This window comes from Octopus bimaculoides, chromosome 7 (genome assembly GCF_046866305.1).
Source record: "Octopus bimaculoides isolate indiv1 chromosome 7, ASM4686630v1, whole genome shotgun sequence".
Classification (NCBI taxonomy): Eukaryota; Metazoa; Mollusca; class Cephalopoda; order Octopoda; family Octopodidae; genus Octopus; species Octopus bimaculoides.
Genome location: NC_142934.1, coordinates 98,170,420 through 98,191,992, shown reverse-complemented (window position 1 = coordinate 98,191,992; position 21,573 = coordinate 98,170,420). Strand labels below are relative to the sequence as shown.

General features: G+C 34.8%; 1 protein-coding gene across 19 annotated transcripts in view; it reads left to right on the top strand.

Moving 5' to 3' along the window:
* The window catches only part of LOC106868839 (RUN and FYVE domain-containing protein 2), a 247,450-nt gene that overhangs the window by 206,679 nt on the left and 19,198 nt on the right, over positions 1–21,573 (top strand). For 11 of the 19 annotated variants that reach the window (XM_089355727.1, XM_089355722.1, XM_089355723.1 and 8 more), the window contains one exon: positions 6,534–6,620. The exons of the other annotated variants lie outside the window; for them this stretch is intronic. In XM_089355727.1, coding sequence (XP_089211853.1) covers positions 6,534–6,620 — 87 coding nt within the window. The remainder of the gene's footprint in view (positions 1–6,533; positions 6,621–21,573) is intronic. 19 annotated transcript variants of the gene reach the window in all.

Genomic DNA, 21,573 nt, shown 5'->3' with positions numbered 1-21,573 from the left:
GAGAGCAAGGGTAGTTGCAGCCTGTGTTCTAGAAATCCTTAAATGGGGGCACTAGAAATCCTTAAATGTAAATTCAATCTAATCCTTAAATGTAAATTCAATCTAATTCATAAATGTAAGAAACTATTTATTTGGTATTCCTACCAATTCAATAAAGCATTCTTAAAAATTCCAATTAACTAACTTAATTGAATTAGATAATGTTAAGGTTAGCATCTTTGTTTTTTTTATTAACTTTCATGTTATCACTGGTGAATCTATAAATATACTCCTTATTTCAAAATGTTTTGCTTCAATAATTTCTAACATAGCTAATCAATTTATTTAGTTCAATCTTAAATGATCTAAGCCTGTCTGACCATACACATATTGATCTCTTAAGCTATAATCTGTACCTTTATTTTAGCTTCTTGCTCTTTGTTTACAACAGATTTAACGTTCAGGAACTAATACGACAATTTGTTTCTATAGTCCCCCTACTTGAGTGACTTTCTGGTAGCATATCAACCTGCTGTTTATAATTTATGACATTGTCTTCTGCACCCTTCTCTTTTTACTTGACTAAATTTCAATAATGAAACCAACCGGTATTTATTTTCTATGTTACCGTTGTAAGTAGACTCAAGGGATGAACTTTCTTTTAATATCTAATGGTTTTATATAATTATCATATGTATAACCCATCATGTTGATTATTAAAAAAGCCTCCTAATTAAAAATGTATTACCCTCATCTTCATTCCTTTGTTTACTTTTATACTTTGTGATGAATGTACCAACTTCATAACTGGTACATTTCCCCATATTTTCAGTTTATATGGAACGTTATCCAAATTAACTGAATGAATGCTTGCTACTGATTTTCTTCCCTTACATTCTATTAGCCAAGATTTCACATGGTACTCAGCTGGATTTCCTAAATACCTACCTATATATATATATTGAGAAGAATCTTGATTCCACAATGTAACCCCGTGGATATCGTTGGCAATGTTTTCTTCCTCTGTCTTCTCTTCTTTGGACTGTCCTATGTTTCTGATGAAGAGCTCCGCTCGAAACGTCAAATTCTCTTTCTTTCCTTTCCCGAGCATCCAGTAACACAATCTGTATCACGTCCTTGCGTTGTTGTTTTTTGTTGTTTTTTTGTAGTTTTTCTTTTTTGAACCTATATATATATACATACATATATATATATATATATATATATATATATATATATATATATATATATATACACATAAATGAACAGGGGTTGGACAAAATAACTGGAACACGTGTTAGAGTCAATGCATATTTATTTAATATAGAGTTGGTCCTCCTTTAGCTTTCTGAACAGATTCAATGCATCTAGCTTCCTGACTTCATTGAGAGGAATCTTGAGCCATTCTTCCTGCAAAATCTGCTCCAGCTGTTGCAGACATGTCAGTGGAGGGTAGCGACTTCTAACTTGTCGCTCCAAGATGTACCATAGATGCTCAATATTAAGATCTGGAGATTAAGGGGGCCACTCCATGTGTTGTAGCTCACTACTATGTTCTTCATACCAATTCTTAACCACATGTGAGGTGTGTATTGGAGCATTGTCATCTTGGAATGATGTCTGGACCATGGGAAGGACTTGATTTCCCAAAGTATTCAGATAATCATTGCTGTCGATCCTACTAGGCAAGGCAACTATTGAACCTAGAGAATTCCAAGAAATGGCTGCCCAAACCATCACAGACCCTCCTTGTGCTTCACTGTAGGAAGAAGGCTGTCAGGATTAAAAGCTTCCCCAGGCTGCCTCCACACATAAACTTGCCCTGCAGTGAGGAAAAGAGAAAAACTGGACTCGTCAGAGAATATTACTCTCTTCCATTGGTCTGTCGACCAGCCCTTGTGATCTCTACACCAGTTCAGCCTTTTCTGAATGTTTTGATGAGAAAGCAGAGGTTTCCTGATGGCGGCTCTTCCATGATATCCGGCTTTACTGAGCTCACAGTGAACAGTTTTGGTTGAAACTGGGCTAGTCAGATGTTGATTCAACTCTGTAGTCACTTTAGAGGCAGTTGTCTGGTGATTTTTCATCACAATGCAATTCAACACTAATCAGTCTCTTTCAGTGAGCTTCAAAATCCTGCCAGACTTACTCCAGTTTCAGACATGGTCCTTGATATAGTAGCTCTGGAAAAACCAAGGAGTTCAGCTGTTCTGGTGATGGAAGCTCCTGCTATTTGATCTCCAACAATTTGCCCTTTTTTGAACTCAGTGAGGTCATGCATCTTAGCTTAATTTATACCATGATCTGAAAAAGAGATAGAAATAATCATTAAATTAGATAAATAGAAACATCTACAATACAAAAAAAAACACTCACAATGAAATTTGGATGGATATTCATAGTATAATGGCTCGCTGAAATATTGCAGTTAAATTTCTACTGTTCCAATTATTTTGCCCAACCCCTGTATGTATGTATGTATGTATATATATATATATATATATATATACATATATATATATATATATTTATATTTATTATGTGCGAACCAACACTTCCATGTTGCATGCTCGAACAATTGTGAAGATCCCGCTCTCATGAAACCATTGATAGTCTTATTAACCCAGAAATAAAGAATATTTACCCACCAATGTGGTATTGAACAGTCAGTCTCACTGCCCGATATTAGCGCGCATGTGTGTGTGTGTGTTTGCACATGCATGCATGTGTATGCACATGCAGTTATATTTCTATTTAGAAAAGAATATGGTATTTGCAAAACACATTTCAATGGAAACTTGGAGTGTGTATTGTTTAAAATATTTAAATTTATAATTTTGAAGTATGAAAAATTAATGAAGTTCTCTATATAATTAGGGCTCATATAAAGCTGCAGGGGTTCTGGAGTTTCCACCTGTCATCAACTACACTACATTCTCACTTGTTACTTTGGAGGCATCTTTTATTCTATAACTTAATAGTTGTTTATAGTGTGGAGGTGGACAATCCTCTTTTTCCTCATTTTCTTTTATTGTCATCAGTTTCTTCTCTTGTCATTTCCTTTTGTTGCATTTAGTTGTCATTATCTTTTTTTTACTATTGTTTTCTCTTTTTATCTTCTTCCTCTTTTTATTTCTTATGTAATTTTCTTTGTTATTGTTTTCCTTTGCCATCTTTTTTTTTTTTTTTGGTCATTGTCTTCTCTCATTGCCATCTTCTGCTGTTATCGTCTTCTGTCGTCATCTATTAACTTTGTTTTCTAGTCATCTTCATATCCTTAATAATATCTCAACTGTTATAATCTTCACATGTCTTCTGTCACTGACTCCTTTTTCTCTTCTCCAAATTCATATCTCTGTAAAGGTGTCATATTTTATATATTTAGAGAATGGTGCATAAGTTAGACAGAGTACCACAGGTTAACAGAACAAACATTTCAAACTTCTGTTCATGAGTGGGAAATATTTTGATGTTAATTTTGATTTATTTTTCTTTCCGTCACTCATTAAAAAATTTCAAACACGATGCTAGTTCTTTAGAGTTAAAAATAAATAAATATATAAAGCTTTACTAAAACAGAAAAAAATATTATATATATATATATATATATATATATATATATATATGTATATATATATTTGTCTAACTTGTAGAATAAAGGAGAATCAAATCTGATCAAGTATATCTAAGGTACAGGAATGGCTGACAGAAAGCTTAAGAAGGACCCAGTTTCTTGGATATTTCATGTTTGAATTTGTAGCTGAGGTTCACAGTACATAATTTGTCATGTTGTTGTTGTTTAGTTCCCAGGTCAGCCTTGATTCAACAGACCCATGATCAACTGTGTCCCAGCCATGACCATTCTGTCATTTTGTATATCCAGGATTAAAGCATCCAATGTGTTCTTCCTTTCTTAAAATGGTAAGGTGTGGTTTGAGGGAGATTTGGTTGTTATTTCTGTGAAGTTGAACAAGTACATAGAGGCTCCCTTGTTGGTTATCTCATTTTTAAATATGTTAGAAATTCATTAGAATGTGATGTTTGAGGTTGATGGCATGGATACAGCAATACAAAGTTTGCAAAATGGAATAAGTTTGTATGCTGTGAGAACTGGTAATTCTACCATTTCAAGCAGAACCCTTCATCATAGAAGAAATGAGAATTGTGTTGTTGGTCGGTTGAGCTGTGAATAAGATGTTATTTGCAGCATTATTGAACTAATTTCTAGCAAAGCTGGCAACAACTAGTTGTTGCTATGTAATCTCAAGTAAGCTCCAATTGTATAGATTTATGACCAAAGGTGTTTTAGTCATTATTATCCCATATTTCTTTCAGGTATTGTGCATTTAGGACCACATTATTTTGCATGTTCTTCTTTTAAGACATTAGAGTGATTTGCAAGAGGTTTGGTTTGATAGTTCTTTCAAGTTAGATTTTCCTTGGCTCATTTTCTTGGTTTTGTTAGACTGGTATGTTGCTTTGTTGTGTTTCATGATATTGCTTATTTTGTGTACGTAAATATATTTCTGCTGCCAATACTGTTTTGGATTAAAGTCCAAAAGATTGAGAGATTATACAGGTAAAGATCATTTTACCCCTCCTTCGTCTGAGAGTGAGGGAAAGACAAAACTGGGGTTTCCATGTATGCTAGTGGCATGTTAAAAAAGAAAAGAAATTACTTCCCAAGAGTCACCTCCATTTTAATTTTTTTTTTTTTTTTCGCTCTTAGATCTATGTAAATCAATATCTGAAAGACTCTTCATGGTAAATGTACTTTTCTATTGCAATTAAGTGGGTTTAGCTATGACAGTTGTAGAGAGTTTATTTGCTAAAAATATCATACAATTTCAAAACTCTGTAAAAGAGCCATAAGTTTGTTTTTTTTGTTTTTTTTTTTGTTACATTTATTGGCACATTTATTTGAATACATCTTATCTTTGCACTGCAATTCACCAGCTTACACATTAATTTTCAGTTGGTTTCATATGTACTACTTGAGTCTCTCCCTGTTATTTGTGTATACATTTAACAATTTGTGTGTGTATTGTACATATGTGTATGTGAGTATCAAACAAATTATTTAAGTTAACTATTCATTACTGAACAATTGTAGCCATAGGATTTTTTTATATGGGATACTAAAAAAATCCTAATGGTGAAACCTTCTTTTAATTGATGATTAGTTAACTTAATTACACTAGTCAATACACATATTCACTCTAGTAATTTTTTCTATATTGTGTGTACATGTGTGTGTGTGTGTGTGTGTATGTACAAACACACACACATACAGAGTGTAAAGAACTTATATGTTTAGATACAGATTTTTTCCCCCATGTGCTGAATACTCATTTATGGAGTGTCTCATAGAGCATCATTACGTTTATTGGACTGTTTTTAATTGGCATATAAACAAACACTCACTTGACTTTTGTCACTTGCTTCCGCAGCTATTGTGAAAGTTCACTAAAGATTGCTGAGTTTATAGATTGTTGTTATTTTAGAAGTATTGGTTGCTGTACTAGATAACTATAGGATATTATTATCCTATAGCTATCAATTGTAATATTTTATAGATTGTTGCTGCTTAGAATAATAGGTTGTTTTGCAATAATTTCAGACTACAATTTTATTGTTATGATTATTTTCATTTTTTGATATATAATTTTTGTTAACGTGACAAGAAATATTATTTTGCTATGAAATCTTTCAATTCACCCTCTTATCAGAATCATTTTACTCATTGCCAGTTATATCTTCCATCCTATCTCAGCTCACTATCTCCTTTCTATTGCCACAGGAATGGCAAATGCCCAAGGTAAGGTAAAAGAAAGAAAAAAATGTTTAGCTGTAGATGAAATACCTATTGTTCTTTATGTGACAAGTACCCTGATGAACTCATTTGTTGCAACTACCAAGACATAGATACCAGATAATATTCACTGACCTCATTATAGTATAACTTTTCATCAGTGATTTAGAATTGTCTTTTTGGGGTTGATGGCTTCAACTTCTATTTTAGAATTTAAATAGTGCCACAACCTCAGGCTTGATTGAAAATATAGTTCATGATTTTAAACACACACATATATTGAAACTTCCAAGCTGGTGAATAAAGAGAAGGAAATTTATTGGCTAATTCAGACTTAGAAAGTTGTCTTTTAATCACCACCACACTACCATTATTACTATAACCAAACCATCACCCCAACTCTTCTCCCTGCCCAAATTCTATATCAGAATGCATATGGTAAATTTTTTTAATTTCATTGAAAATAATTTTTTTTTTTTTGCCTCTTAAATTTTGAAACAGCTGACCCGCCCTTTTCACAGCCATCTTGGTCTCCCCTCAAAGCCCAATTCCCACCCTACCACAGCAGTGGAAGCAGCAGCAGCAACAGCACGTTATGATGTTGTGTCATGCCATAAATGACTTCTACCAACGAGTGTGCTCTTTTTTTTTCTTTTGCATGCTGCATCCTGCTGGCTCCTCCTCTTCCTTCTCATCTTCGTCTGCTGTCATTGTGTGCGCCACCCTGCCTTGTCACCCCTAGGCTAAAGCCATTGGAAGCCGAGAAATTGGCTGCTGAAGAGACTGCTCGAAAACTAGGCCAGATAATTGCAGAAAAAGAAACCAAGCGGTAAGACCCGTTCTAAACAACTTCATTCCATCACCATAACTAACACCTTTGTATGAAAAAAAAAAATAATGATAATAATAACCTATGATCTGTAGGTTGTACCAAACCTTATTGTTTGGATTGGCTTACCATCTTGTTGATCTGACATTGACCACTCAACATCTTTAACAAATGAATTGTCCCATGTGGAATATAAGTCCAGTCTACAGACTTGGATTGTTTAAAACTTTCCTCTTCTCAAAATATCTAGTAGCCATTTTTTTAAACAGCTAAAGGTGAGGGTTTTATTGAAATAATCAGGCTACACAAGTTATTTACATAAACAAAAATGGTAATAATAATATGAATAATGATAATATTACATACCCATGATTTTTCTTGTTTCTTAAAATTTAATTTAATACTGTTTTATTCAGAGATGTCTCTTTCCTTCTTTTTCTGTCTTTCTCCCTTTCCCTTGCACTTTTCATTCCTAACGTGGATTGCTATGATGCTGAAGGATTTTTGGTGATGTTCATTATAGTTAAATATCTGTCTAGGGTGAGTTGTTTGCCTGAGCTTATTGAATTTAACATGGAATTGACTGTTGCACACCAATTCATAATTGACATGAGGACATGTCTAATGCCAGTGCCGGCTGAGTTTTGATACATGAGTCTGAAGCTGAAATACTGAAGCAGCTTTCCGTTCTTTTGAGGACCTGAACTTGATATTGTAACCAAACATAATCCTAGTTGTTGATGTTGTTGCTTTGTCCAGCTTAACCATATTCTGTAAGACTTATGGTCAAAGTCTTTCTATCCCTGACCAGCCAATCCTTTTGAATACAATGAATCTATGACTATATTATGGAATGTGTTCTTTTTAAGATAGAGTATAATTTGAGGGAGATTTGGCTGAAAGTTCTAGTAGGTTGGTCAAGCAAACACAGTGGCCTCCCTCTTGTAGCCAGATAACTTACACATAATATTTTTATCCAAGTGGACTGGAGATGTGAAAGTTAAAGAATCGTAAACCCCTAGTTGATTTCATCTTTGTGGCAGTCACCTATAATACTTCTGGTAGTGTCTTCTTCCATGGGAGAATTTGAGGAGTTAATCTCAGCACTGGTTTTTAATGAGGCATTCGTTAGTTTAACAGTGCATTGCCAGTGTGAACTGCGTCTTCCATCACTACACCTGTCTACTGTTTCAAAGACTGATCTAATGAAAGTCAAAAATCTTTAGTGACATTTCAATATAGTTAATAACTAAACATAAACTAAAAACCTCTTCACTGTCCATGATTCTCTACATTCTTGTTGTTTAACCCTCAGATCAGCCCTGATCCAGCAGACCTATCATCAAAGGGCATCTTTTTTTTATATAGATTTTGTGCATTTAGGACTACATTGTTTAATGTGTCCTGCTTTTTAAGATGGTAAGGTATGATTTAAATGAGACATGGTTGCTATTTCTAGCATGTTTAGTAACCACTTAGAAGCTCTCTTATTGGCTAGTGACCCTTTGTGTACATAATATATATAAACATCTAAATAAAGATGTTTGGACTGTACACAAGACCTATTTTGTACAGGAGGGAGTGAAGTGAAGCTAGTTCAAATCAGCCTTATGAAAACTAATGTTGATCCCTTCCTGGCAAGTTTGTTATTCAGCAACAGGAAGAAGAATCAAACTTGATACCATAAATCATCTGTTATGGCTCTTTATTGCTTGTACCAATCTCACCAGCTCTATTTCCTTCATGTCCTTGATATGGCCATGACATCATGGCATATTTTATGGGTTGGTTCAATAACCAATTAACTCTGTCACTAAAGGGCACTTTTTCTTAGAAATTTGAACCGAAAATCACAAACTAATGGCTGAATTCATCAATTTTACAATTTGCTGAGAAAGGAACTTTATCCATTCTGTAGTACCTTCTTACAACTGGATAGGCTGAAGACTATTAAGATCTTCTGTGTTTTTGATTGTCACACTGCATTTAGAGCAGTCCTATTTTTCCAAAGTCTTCAGGTGCCATTGACCTATAACTAGCTATCTTTTGATCCCCACTCTCTCAGGTTAGTTTGAATGGCTCATGTGATCAGCATTGGGTTGTGTCCAAGTCAAAGATTCATAGCTCAAGACAAAGATTTGTAGCTTTTAACATTTCAGCTCACCTGTCTGAAAGTAGGTATCATATAGTGATGTTTTTAGCAGTAGCATGTTTATGAAATTAACCAGTATTTCATTAACTTGAAGTTCTAAGTCCAATTCCTTCCATGAACAAACCTACCTACACTAAACCAACATCTTATCCAAGGGGGAAACTTAATTACTCTTCTTAATTTCTGTGGAATCTAGAGTTGAGAACTGAGCCTCTGTTGTATCTTGTAGATTTGAAAGAATTAGTATTGACTGGATGAGTCTGAAATACATGTGTATCTTTTTATATATGCTTTTTGATAATCTAATTATTGCTAATTAAATTAAGTAGTTTTTCTTCTTAATGCTTTGTTTACTTTGAAATTTTTATTTTGTGACTTTGAAATTTGATGGATATTTGTGATTTTGAAAAGTGTGGTAACTTGGTAACTGCTTCTGTCTGTTACACTTGTATGAGATAAATAAATAAGCATTGATTTTTGGGGGTTGGTTGGTTGATTGATTGATTTTCAAATATCTGCTGTTTTATTTGATATCATTTATACAACATTTCAGCTTTGAATTTATTTATTTATCTATTTATTTCATAAACATTTTTCAATAATTACTTGCCTCATAGTAGTGCGATATCGATCATTTAACCCATTTCAGACCATATTTGAAGAGAAATATACTGTATAGATAATGCAATTAATTTTGAAACTAATGAATTTGAAGTGAATTAGTAGAATAACATTATCATTATTAAACTGATGATGGATGTTTATATTTAATTATGAATACTTAAGTCAGGACCTAGTGTATCAAACCTAGAGATAGTTTCAGGCAGGTTAGTATCAATACTCTTACACTTGTATTCACAATCGCTTGGTTAATATTTTCAGTAATATACATCATTATAGAAGAATACTTTTAGTAGCATATCTCATAATATAATCAACTGAAACGAGTTTTATGTTACAATAGACAGCTACTAGTGAAAAAGTGATACTGCATTTTAGCACCTTATAAGTGTTTTAAATTAACCAGTTTAATGGAATTCTTATAGTTTGAGCACAGAATCTTAGGCCACATCTTTTGTCAGATGAATACAACAAAGATTTTTGATAATGTAGGTAATAAAACTACAGAAAATGGGAGCTCTTTTTGAGTTGTGTGGGTAAATAAATAAGAAAAAATGTGTGCTTGCTGTTATTGTTGTTAAGTCTCAAACAGTTGTGTTGGAGCAAGTCAAACTATTTGTGTGGTATTTTATTTATATTACCACACGTTTAAAAACAAAGAATTTGACTGATATTCAAAAACAAGTAAATGAAACTTAAACAAGAATGTTAGAACCCAGTTAATAACTAGACTTTGAAATTATTTCTGGTTGATTTTAGATGTTTCTCACTTGCAATCCACTTCATATTCTGATTTGAGAATATGAACATGTTTTGTTTTGTGTTTTTTTTTTGCTCTCATGAAGCATGAACTGCTTTTAAAAGATATTATCTGGGACGTGACTCATGTGAGTCCAAAGAATCAGTATTCAGTCATGAAATTGCACTGATGATAATAATAGTAAAACAAATTAAATGAGTAAAAAAAAAATGGATGCCAAAAATGGTCGTCCAATTTTAAAAGGTTTAAAAATGTCTTTTATTGTTTCATTTTGTCTTCTATTCTTTTTGTTCACTTTTATTACCTCATTGTGTTGCCTGCATGTGTAACTAAAATTTTATCACTTTTGAAATTACCAATTGCATACCATATCTACTGGAATAAAATTATCACTTAATATCAGCCGGCTGATAGAAAATACTGTTGTATTTTATGTTTACCAATATGTAACCAAATATTTTATCATATATTCAAAACAGGACTTCACTAATGATTTGAACATATTCCTCAACAAAGGCTTACATTTTATTTAAAAACACAAAACCTCATTAATAGCTTGTTTTTAATCACCTTTAAAAGTGCTCAAAAGTTACCATTGTTTTACTTTTGCTCTGTGTATATGAGAGAGAGAGGGAGAAGAAACTGTGTGTGAGAGAGAAGTGGGGAGAAAGTGTGTGTGTCTGTTTGAATAAGAGACAGACAGACCAAGAGAGAGAGAGAAAAGGGAAGGTATCTAGTCTACTGGTAAAATAAACCCATCACTATTTACGACTTTGAACATAAATATTGTTGCTTCAGTTTGAGTGTGTGTGTGTGTGTGTGTGTGTGTGTGTGTGTATAGATAGATAGACAGACAGACAGACAGACAGACAGACAGACAGACAGACAGACAGACAGACAGACAGACAGACAGACAGACACACAGACAGACAGACAGACAGACAGACATGCATATGCATTTATACACGCATATGGAAGATTCTTCATTGGTGTTAACAATGAACTTTCAGGTGTTCAGTGAACTGGGTTCCTGTTCACAAAAGTGCAAAAAGCTCAGTATTCTACAGGTATGTGTATTTTTATTAATTCTGTTCTCAAACCTATCAGCAATGAACAATATGTGGCAGGTTATACTTTTCAATTTTACAACTACAACTCAGAAAGACAAGGAAAAAGAAATATATATATATAGAGAGAAAGGAATTGACTTTGGCACTGGACTCTTTATGTATCATCCTAGAGGATTTGAACCTAGAGTGTAGAGAGCTGGAATGAATACTGCAAGATATTCTACCTGAAACTCTAACAATTTTGTCAGTCTGCCTTTCTATATTATATTATCAACTATAATAATACTCCTGTGTTTTTCTCCATCACAGCATATGAATGAGAAAGGAAGGGGTGGTCACAAACTGGTGGGATAGTGAACATTCAATGCTGAAAAGAAAAATCAAACAGCGTTTCAACTCTGTGTGAGTATATGTGTGTATGTGTGTGCATGTACAAGGGAAATATGTGAATGTATGGGCATGTACAAGGGAAATATGTGAATGTATGTGAACATTGACAAGTGTATTAATTTGATTTACCATCCATATTTATTTATATATAAAATACTACAATTAGCCATCATTTTTGATGGTACAGGGCCAGCTATTATCATAATAATATATAATAGTTCATAATTTGCATGGGAACTAAAATATATCAAACACAATTCTGTAGTAAACAAGTTGAAAGTTATTTATTGAAATGTTCAACTCTTGTGCAACTTATGGTCCACCCTGTGTGTGTATACATACATACATACATATATAACCATATTCAACTACATCCAGATTTTTTAGTTGTTATGTGTTGTTTATATAGAAGAAGGATGTAAAATGATGATGATTGTCAGATGTCAAAAATAATTAGGAAGCAAGATAAAAAAATAAAGCTAGAAATATACTCCCTCACTACTCATATAAACATATGCCCATACACACACACACACACACACACACACACACACACACACACACACACCACTCATATCATACACATACATAGATATGAGTTTGTATATGTAATCAACAAGTTGAGCTTAGAAATTTTCTTTTATGAAATTTACTTTCAATTATTTCATTTTGCCTTTTTGTATTCTCTTCTCAACATCATCTTTTTTTCCATTCAGGATAATTTTTGTTTTAGTTTCCTTATCAGTTAGAAATGATTACCTTTTTACCTCTTTCTTTCTTTTCCTTTCTTTTTCATCTTCATTCTTCTGTCTTTTTTTGTTCATTTTTCTTTTTTATTTGTTTATTTTTTTTGCCATCACTATTCTTCTAGCTGCTACTTTCGTTTTTTTAGTTCTCATTCGTTCCCTCTTCATTTTTTCTTCTTTTATTTTACTACTACTACCACCACCACCACCTATCAGAGAGTGAAAACAAAAATGAAAAATTCTTTTGAGTGTGCCTGTATCAGAAACCTAGTTTGAATTTAGTAAACTTTTCCCAGTTCCTGGTTAAAGCCATTTCTCTTCATTTAAATAACCTGATATCTTTCAGACAAGCATCAACATTACACCATCGCATACCACTTTCTGTATATCTGAATTCTTGTCCCCATCTGAGAAGTATTCATCATCATTATCCATCATCATCAACAACAACATAAAACTGTGGATAACTGACAAAATGTGTTTTGGTACTATTTAATTATATCCCTTTCTGTTCTCACTGACCTTGGTCCACTTCTCTATTTCAATAAAATATCAACTTGTGGGTTCCAGTTATATCTGTGAAGGCATATGGCTTAGTGGTTAGGGTGTTCAGTTCACAATTGTAAATTCGATTTCTGACGGTGCATTATGGTCCTTCAGCAAGACACTTTATTTCTTATTGTTTGTATCCACTCAGCTGGAAAAAATTAGTAGTACCCGTAGTTGGCTTTGCCTTTCATTGTTTTGGGGTCGATAAAATAAGTACCAGTTGAACATAGTGGTCAGTGTAATCAACTTACTGCCTCCTGTGAAATTGCTGGCCTTGTGCCAAGATTTGAAACCAACATCAGATATGGCCTGACAGCAGTGAGCTGGCAGAATCATTAGCACACCAGCCAAAATGTTTTGCAGTATTTCATTCATTTTTATGTTGTGAGTTCAGATTCCACTGAGGTTGACTTTGCCTTTTTGTCCTTTTGGGGTCGGGTACTTTCAGGTTGGGTACTGGGGTCGATGTAATTGATTTACCCCCTCCTTCAAAACTCCCATAAATTCTGACCTTGTGTCAAAATTTGAAACCAGTATCAGTTATGGCTTTGGACCAGCGTTAGAGATCAAGAATATCTATTACTGTTAGAATCAGTATGGTAATGTACAAAATATTGTAGCATTTTGTTATAACACTTTTTATGTCCTGAGTTCAAATCATGCCAAAATCAACTTTGCCTTCCAGGGTTGATAAAATAAAGTACCAGTCAAGTGCTGGAGTAGATTTAATATTCCTATCAAATGTTGTATAAGTGAATGCATGACTGTATGGTTAAGAAGTTTGCTTCCCAACCACGTGATTTCACATTCAGTCCCAATGTGCATCACTTTAGGTAAGTGTCTTCTACTATAGCTCTCCTACTATAGCACAAAGCCTTGTAAACTGAAAGAAGCCCATCATACACAGTTGTGTGTGTGTGTGTGTGTGTGCATGCATGCGCACACATGTGCTTTCTTGTCTTGATATCACATGATCAATATACATGAGTGTCACCATCACAGAAGCAGTGTTATTATTTCCAATCTTCCATGAAAACTTGTCTAGTGATGTGAAAATGTTCCCTAGCTTAGAAACAAGGATGAACATCCAGTCATAGAAACCTGCTTCATTGAATTCCATGTAGCTCGTGTAAGCACAAAAAAGTTGACACTAAAACAATGATGATGATGATGATGATGAGATTAAGCATCATGCAAAAACACTTGTTGAACCCCAGATCAGCCTTGATGAAGTACTCTTATGGACAAAATGTTCCAGCTATAACCATCCCAACTTTTTCAGGCATGTTGCATCTAGAATTATACTACCGTATATATATCCTTCCATTTCTAAGATAGTATAGTATACTGTGAGTGAGATTGGCTGCTACTACTAGTTTGGAAATGCAGCACAAATTAACTTAATTCTGATGCTAATAAAGACAATTTTTCACAAACACTTATTGACTAACATTTGGTTAGATCTTGGGTCTTTAACTGAGTCTTAAAGGATAATCAATTAAACCATTTATCTTTATGAGACAGGATTGATCAATTTGATCTTTGTATTGCAATCATCCAGAGATGTGTTCAGATATAATTGTAGACTGTTTTACTAAATCATAGGAGGGCTATAACATTAGGCGCACTATTTCATAGCATAAAGTTGCTGTCATGGATACAAATACCATTTAACACTTTTGTGATCAGAGTGATTCAGTTGTTTTTGATTTGAGCTTATGAGTATGAAACAAATATCATTAATCAATCACATTAGACTTGTTAGAGATATAGGAAAAGTCAGGCGGTTTGGGGAGGAGTGAAAAAATCCAAGGTATCTGACAAAAGTGCTTTAACAGAATAGTAGATAACATAACAGCCAATAGAAGTGAAAAAGAAATGAACAGGCTAAAAGATGGGAGACAGGAAGTAGATGAAGAAGTGACCACTGCAAATGAAAGAGAAGTAGTTGGTGGGAAATGTGATAGGAAAAAGGGGGCTAGTAGTGTGGTGTGAGTTAGCCAATCATTTCTGAGTTGGAGCTTTGGCCACACATACATGCATTGCTCTTAACTCCATTATAGTGATGATTGTTATTGTCAGTATTAAGGAATAGCAGTGTGATACAATTGATTCAATGCCTTGTGGGTATTCAGTTACATCTTTTTACAATGTGAATTTAAATCCCACTTGAGTTGATTTCTGATAATTCATATTTGTTTCTTTTCAAAATACAGTAATCTCTTGACTATCGTGGGTGTTATATTCCAGAACCCTCCACTATAGGTGAAAATCTGCAAAGTAGAAACAGTACTGTTCTGTATATTCTTTTTATTATTTTTATAATTTGTATATATTTATTTTATTATAAATGCAAAGCAACATCACAGAGGAATCGACATAAGCTTAAATAATAAACCATGATAGATGAACCACGATATAGCAAGAGGTTACTGTCTTTCTTCTTCTGTGTAGATGGGTTGTACATTTCTGTAAATATTGATACCTCCATGTCATCATCAACATCATCATTTAGCATCCATTGTCCATGCTGGCATGGGTTGGACAGTTTGACCAGAGCTGGCAAGTTGGAAGGCTACACCAGACTCCAGTCTGATTTGGCATGGTTTCTATGGCTGGATGCCCTTCTTAATGCCAACCACTCTGAGAGCATAGTTCTTTAGAAAATAAACAAATAAGATGAAAAGTAAATGCTTTCTTTATTTTTCAGTAAGGTTAACTAAAGCAGAGCTACGAATGTGTGTTTGTTGATGTACTCTGCTGGAGCACACCATTGGCAGTTCCCTGGTTATAGAATGATATGGAGGATGGGGTATAATTTAGAGGGAGTTGCAGTTGACCATGACTGAATTAGTATGTTGTTGGCCATTTTGCTGATAGAATGATAGTTTCTATCCTTTTGTCCATGCAACAGTATGTCCTTAGCATAGATGCACGTCTTTCAGTGATTCAGCCCATCCAGCTGATGGTAATAGACAATATGAGATAGTGCAGTTTACTGCTACAACCTGTGAGTTCATGCTTTAGTTGGAAGTATATATGTATTCAGCATATATGCTGGGAAATCCATGGGTTATATGAAATGTTAAGAGGAAGAAGTTGCCTTCTTGATTGAAAGACTAGCCAACATTTTTGTGTCTGCTCAATTTGTGAGATATAGCAACCAAATTTTTATCAAACATCCAACCATCATAGAAATAAAAAATACAAGATGGTAATAGCTTCGATGTTTTTGATATAACTTGCTAAAAATGCAACATTTCAACAAAAACAAAATAATTTTCTTTTTATTGATAATATATGAGTTTTAATATTTTCTGTAACAGCAGAGCGGTGGTTCGATCAAGCAAGCAAAACTAGACAAGATCTGTGACATTAAATTTTTTGGTGGACGGTTATGTTAGATGTAGGGAATGATGGTAGTATTAAACAATTCACAGCAAAAATCTGTGCCATGAGACACCATCTGGAAACCATTGGTTTGATGTGCTCCCTTTGTTCTTTGGTGGTAGTGGTGATGATGATGATAGTGGCACTAACTGCTGTTCCAGAAGACAGTAGCTGTGGCAAAAACCACTACCATGACAACAAAAACAAACACTCATTAAAATATACCACCATTATTGGGGTTTTTTGTTGTTTTTGTTTGTTTATTTTTTCTTTTCTTTTTTTTTTTTTTGTTACTACAATCCTTTCTACTATAGGCACAAGACTTGGAATTTCGGGGAAGGGAGCTAGTCGACATCGACTCCAGTGCTCAACTGGTAACTTATATTATTAACCCTGGAAAGATGATAGACAAAGTCAACCTCGACTGAATTTGAACTCAGAACGTATAGCTGGAAGAAATGCCGCTAAACATTTTGTGCCGCGTGCTATCGCCGGACAAAATGCTCTGTTATTACAGTAATTGTTACCTGAATTTAGAATCATTTTGTCTGCGAGACTCAACATTATCGTGCTGCATTAATCTCCTACTGAGTTATCTCCCTTTACATCAACGTCCCTTTTTGCATTTTGTATCCTACGGGAATGATGAAATAAGTACCAAAGTACTGGGCTTTATATAATCAACCAAAACCCTTGAAGATGGTGCTCCAGTTTAGCCACAGTTTAATAACTGAAACTAGCAAAAGAATCTCGAAGATTCGATCAGCCTGAACAAAATTTATCAACATCTTGCTCTCGTGTTCTCATTAATCTTACATTTTTAATTAGCGTTTTTGTTAGCTGTGTCATTTATTAGCAACATAAACTTTTTTCGACCCCAGCCCCTCCCACTCTCTGTTATCCTGTCTTTTCCTTTACTACAACCTCCCTCTCTCCCTCTCTCTCTCTCTCTCTCTCTCTCTCTCTCTCTCTCTCTCTCTGGATCAAAGGTAAGAACTGACAATGAGATTTGGTCAAGAGAATCAAGTTTCTTTGTTCTGAGACTTGATTGCCTGCACAGTGTTGACTTAGGAAGTAGTGGAGTGTTGATGCTAATGATGATGATGATGGTGGCGGTGGTAGGAGGAGATGGAAGAAGTAACAGTTGTGGGAGTGATGCTGGTTCATTGTAGTATAGTGTTGTGACTGCATTGGTGGTTGTTGTTTAACCCTGAGTCTGCCCTGGTCAATCTGTGGTCAGTGGCACTCCAGCCATGACAATCCCATTTTATTTTCATATACAGTATGTCTAGGACTACATTACATTAATCTATTGTGCCCTTTCTACATTAACTGTTTGTGATCAGAGGGAGACTTGGCTGCTGTTTCTAGTTAGTGCAGCAACCACTTAAAGGCCCATAAGTGATGGTGCTAGTAATTGTAGGGGGGAGGAGAATAAGTGTAGTGATAGTGCATTGGCAGCAGTGGTGGTAGTAGTTGGAGGAGGAAAAGGTGACTGACAGTTGTAGTAGTGTGGTACGCAAGGCGGTGGTGGTGGTGGTGGTGGCGGTGGTGGGAGTTATAAGAAATTACAGTTATGGTGGCAGTGATAGTGGTGATTGTATCTGCACTCTACTGATGTTGTTGTTGTTGTTGGTAATGATGATGATGATGATGATGATTATAAGGATGATTAAAATGATGGTAAGGTGTGTGTGTGTGGGAGTATAAACATGGATGTGGATATGGCAGGCAGTTGAGGTGTTCGTGATGGTGTAATGAAAACAGTAGCTGTGGTGGTGTATAGTGGACGTTTGTTTGGTGGTGGTGGAACAGAGAGTGTGGGCGTGGGTGATATTGCGTTCTTTGACCAAACAGACAAATGGAAAGATAGATTGGATAGATGTTTGACAAATTTGTTTTCTATTGTCAGGAGAGTTTGCTCAGAGAAGGGGGACAATCAGTGAACTCCCCACCCATCTCTGCTACTATCACCACTGTCCACACCACAATTGCTCTTTTGTTCATGTCCATTCAACCAAAATCTTCCTTAATTAATTCCATCTAAACCAATCACTTAGACAGATTTTCTGTTACAAGAAGTGTTGTTTGTGGTGGTGGTGGTGGTGGTGATTTTGGCAGAGTTGTTATTGTTTTTGTTTGTGAAAGTGGCAGGGCAGTGGGGGTGTAGAGATTATTTTGTTGTTTAACCCAGGTCAACCATAATCAAGCAGAACTATGATCAAAGCATTTCAGCCATGCCCTCCTATCTTTTTTCTGGAAGAGTGCATCAAGAATAACATTCTTCCCCATTTTTTTTTAAAGACATTAGGTAGATATATGAAGGAAAATTTAGTTATTTCTAACAAGTTCAGTGGCCATGCTTCCCCCACCCTTGTTGGTAGAACAGTAGACAGTGTCTGTTAGTAATTGTAGTGATGTTTGTGTTGGCACTTATGAAGCAGGCCTATGGTTAAAAGCAATCCAGCTGTGATCACCCCACCCTTTTTTAGCAACAGTGTACCCTAAACATCATTATCCAAATCAGTGGTTCTGAACCATTCTTTTCCTATGGACCCCTTTTGATTCCTCTTTTCTTCGAATGGACCTTCATACCCACACAATATTTTAAAATATCCTATAACATTTTATAACTAAATATTATTAGGAATTATATAAATAAATTGTAAAAATATTTTGTGTATTGTAGAAGTATAGCTAATTTATTGCTCATAAATTTTAACAACTAAATCTTATATTGATCCCCAAGGGTCATGTGAATCCTGGATGAGAATTACTGATCTAAATTGTCCTTTTTTTAAGCTGAGGGAGATTTAGTTGCCATTTCTAACAGATCTAGTAACTATGTAGTGGCTCTTTTGTTGGCTCGTTGATTGATTTGTTACTTTTTGTTGTAGTTTAACTCTTTGGCATTCAGATTATTTTGTAGAATGTAATGCTTATTTATTTGATTTGTTTCAAATTAATCATGCATTATCTTGTGGTTTTAAAATTTCAATGCTGTGATAATAATTTTTTAGAACGACATCATAGAATAGGTGTAAGAGGCTGGATCTGGTTAGTTTGAACAGCAAATAGGTAGACTATTTGGTTCGGATATGGCCTGTTCAAATGCTAGAAGGTTAACCCCTGTCAGATTTGACTGAGCATACCAGTCAAATCTGACCTGAGGCTAGTGTGATTTGAGGGAATTTCAGTGTTATTTCTTGCAAGTTGAACTACCACATTGAGGCTTCTTTGTTCTCCCATTTTTATTATTGTTAGTAAAGTGGTGGTAATGTTTGCAGCAGTTGTGCTGTAGTGGTGGTAGTAGTAGTATTAATAGTAGTGATACGGTGCTACTAGTGGTGGTTTGGGCCATAGTGATGTTGATAGTGATGGTGGTTGTAGTGTTGGTAATAGAGGTACTGTGGTAGTAGTAGCAATGTTAGTTGTAGTGGTGGTGTTTCTGGTAGTAGTGACGATGATGTTGTTAGTGTAAGTGATGCTTGGAAAGTGATGTTCATAATACTGGATCATGTTGATGGCTTTGTCTTAATGAGGTGGCAGTGTTGTTGCTGATGGTGATGTTATGATGATGATGGAGCTGCTTTTCTGGTGGATAGAAACAGTGTAGGAGATTGTAAATCACCCTTGATTATTAAATTGGCCTATGTTCCAAGGCACTCTAACCATGACCTCCATCTTGTCTTTTAAAAGGTATGTAGTTCTACCTACATTATCTGCTGCATCCTTTAATTATCAAGGAAAGTAGGCTGTGATGTGTGAGATATTTAGCTGCTATTTCTGGCACATTGGACAGCCATGTAGAGACTTCTTCATTGGCTCATGATAATGATGGTTTCGTGGAATTGGAAATAATGACCTCCTTTACTTATCAAAGAAGGTATGCTGTGATTTGAGAGAGATTTAGCTGCTATTTCTAGCACCTTGGGCAGCCATGTAGATACTTTCTCTTTGGCTTATGGCAATGGTGGTATTGTAGAGTTGGAAGTAAGAACTTCCTTTACTTATCAAAAAAAAAATATGCTGTGATTTGAAAGAAGTTTAGTTGCTGTTTCTAGCACCTTGGGCAGCCATGTAGAAACTTCCTCATTGGCTTGATTTCATAGAACTGGAAGTAATAACCTCCTTGACTTATCAAAGAAGGTATACTGTGATTTGAGAGAGATTTAGCTGCTATTTCTTGTACATTGAGCAGCCATCTAGAGATTTCCTCATTGGCTCATGGCAATGGTAGTTTCATAGAGTTGGAAGTGAGAACATTTGAATTGATCTCTGCCATCACAAGCTAGTCACACCTTTTGTATCCCCAGTATTATACAGAAGCCCATTGTATACTGTGTTGGCCCTCTCATTATGTCGACCAGCAACTCCAGTAATGGAAATTGCATCGGTCAGCTCACTCAATAATTACGCATTGTGAGAGTCTGATCCTTCTATAATTATTCATTGTGTGGGTCATTTAACCTATAATTGTCCAATCTTTTGAAACTTTTTCCTATTTCTCTCTTTCTTCTTTTCACACACACACTGACTTACATGGCCTCCTATATGTTTATGCTTGTTAATAAGCACAGCAACATTAGTGTGCACATGTCCATATGTATATGTATGTATGTATGTTTATTATTTCTCTAAGAATTTGTAGGTAAAGAAAATTGTCTCATATATAGGTGTATAAATATGTTCGTATAGATGCAAAAGCATATACACACATCAACATAAATGTATGTATCTTTACATTCATACATAAGGACATTCATTTCACATACTGTTTTGCACATCCATACTACCTGCTCTTTCTCTCCTTTTGTCTATCTCCCCTCTTTCTTTCTCATTTACATAACACATGTATGTATAAATTCATTGTTGTAATTCTTATAGTTTTGTTTTGCCATCTGTTGAGAACTTTCTAAACCAGATATACACAGTTTGATGCTGGGGGCGAGAATTATGGAGAGGGTAAGATGTAGGCCTGAGATGGAACATTATTGTAACCAGCTGAAATATTATTCATATATTCACACAAATTATACATATATAGTAGTATGTGTGTGTATGTGTATTTACATTTAATTCAGACTCTATAGATATATATTCATAGAAATATGCACAGGCACAACTCCTAAGTACGAATGTGAATGCGAGCATGCTTATACATGCAAACGTATAATCCACGCACTCACACACATTGATATTATATTCATATAATCATGCACACATACATGCATATATCTATACGCATATATATATATATAAATATTATTATTAT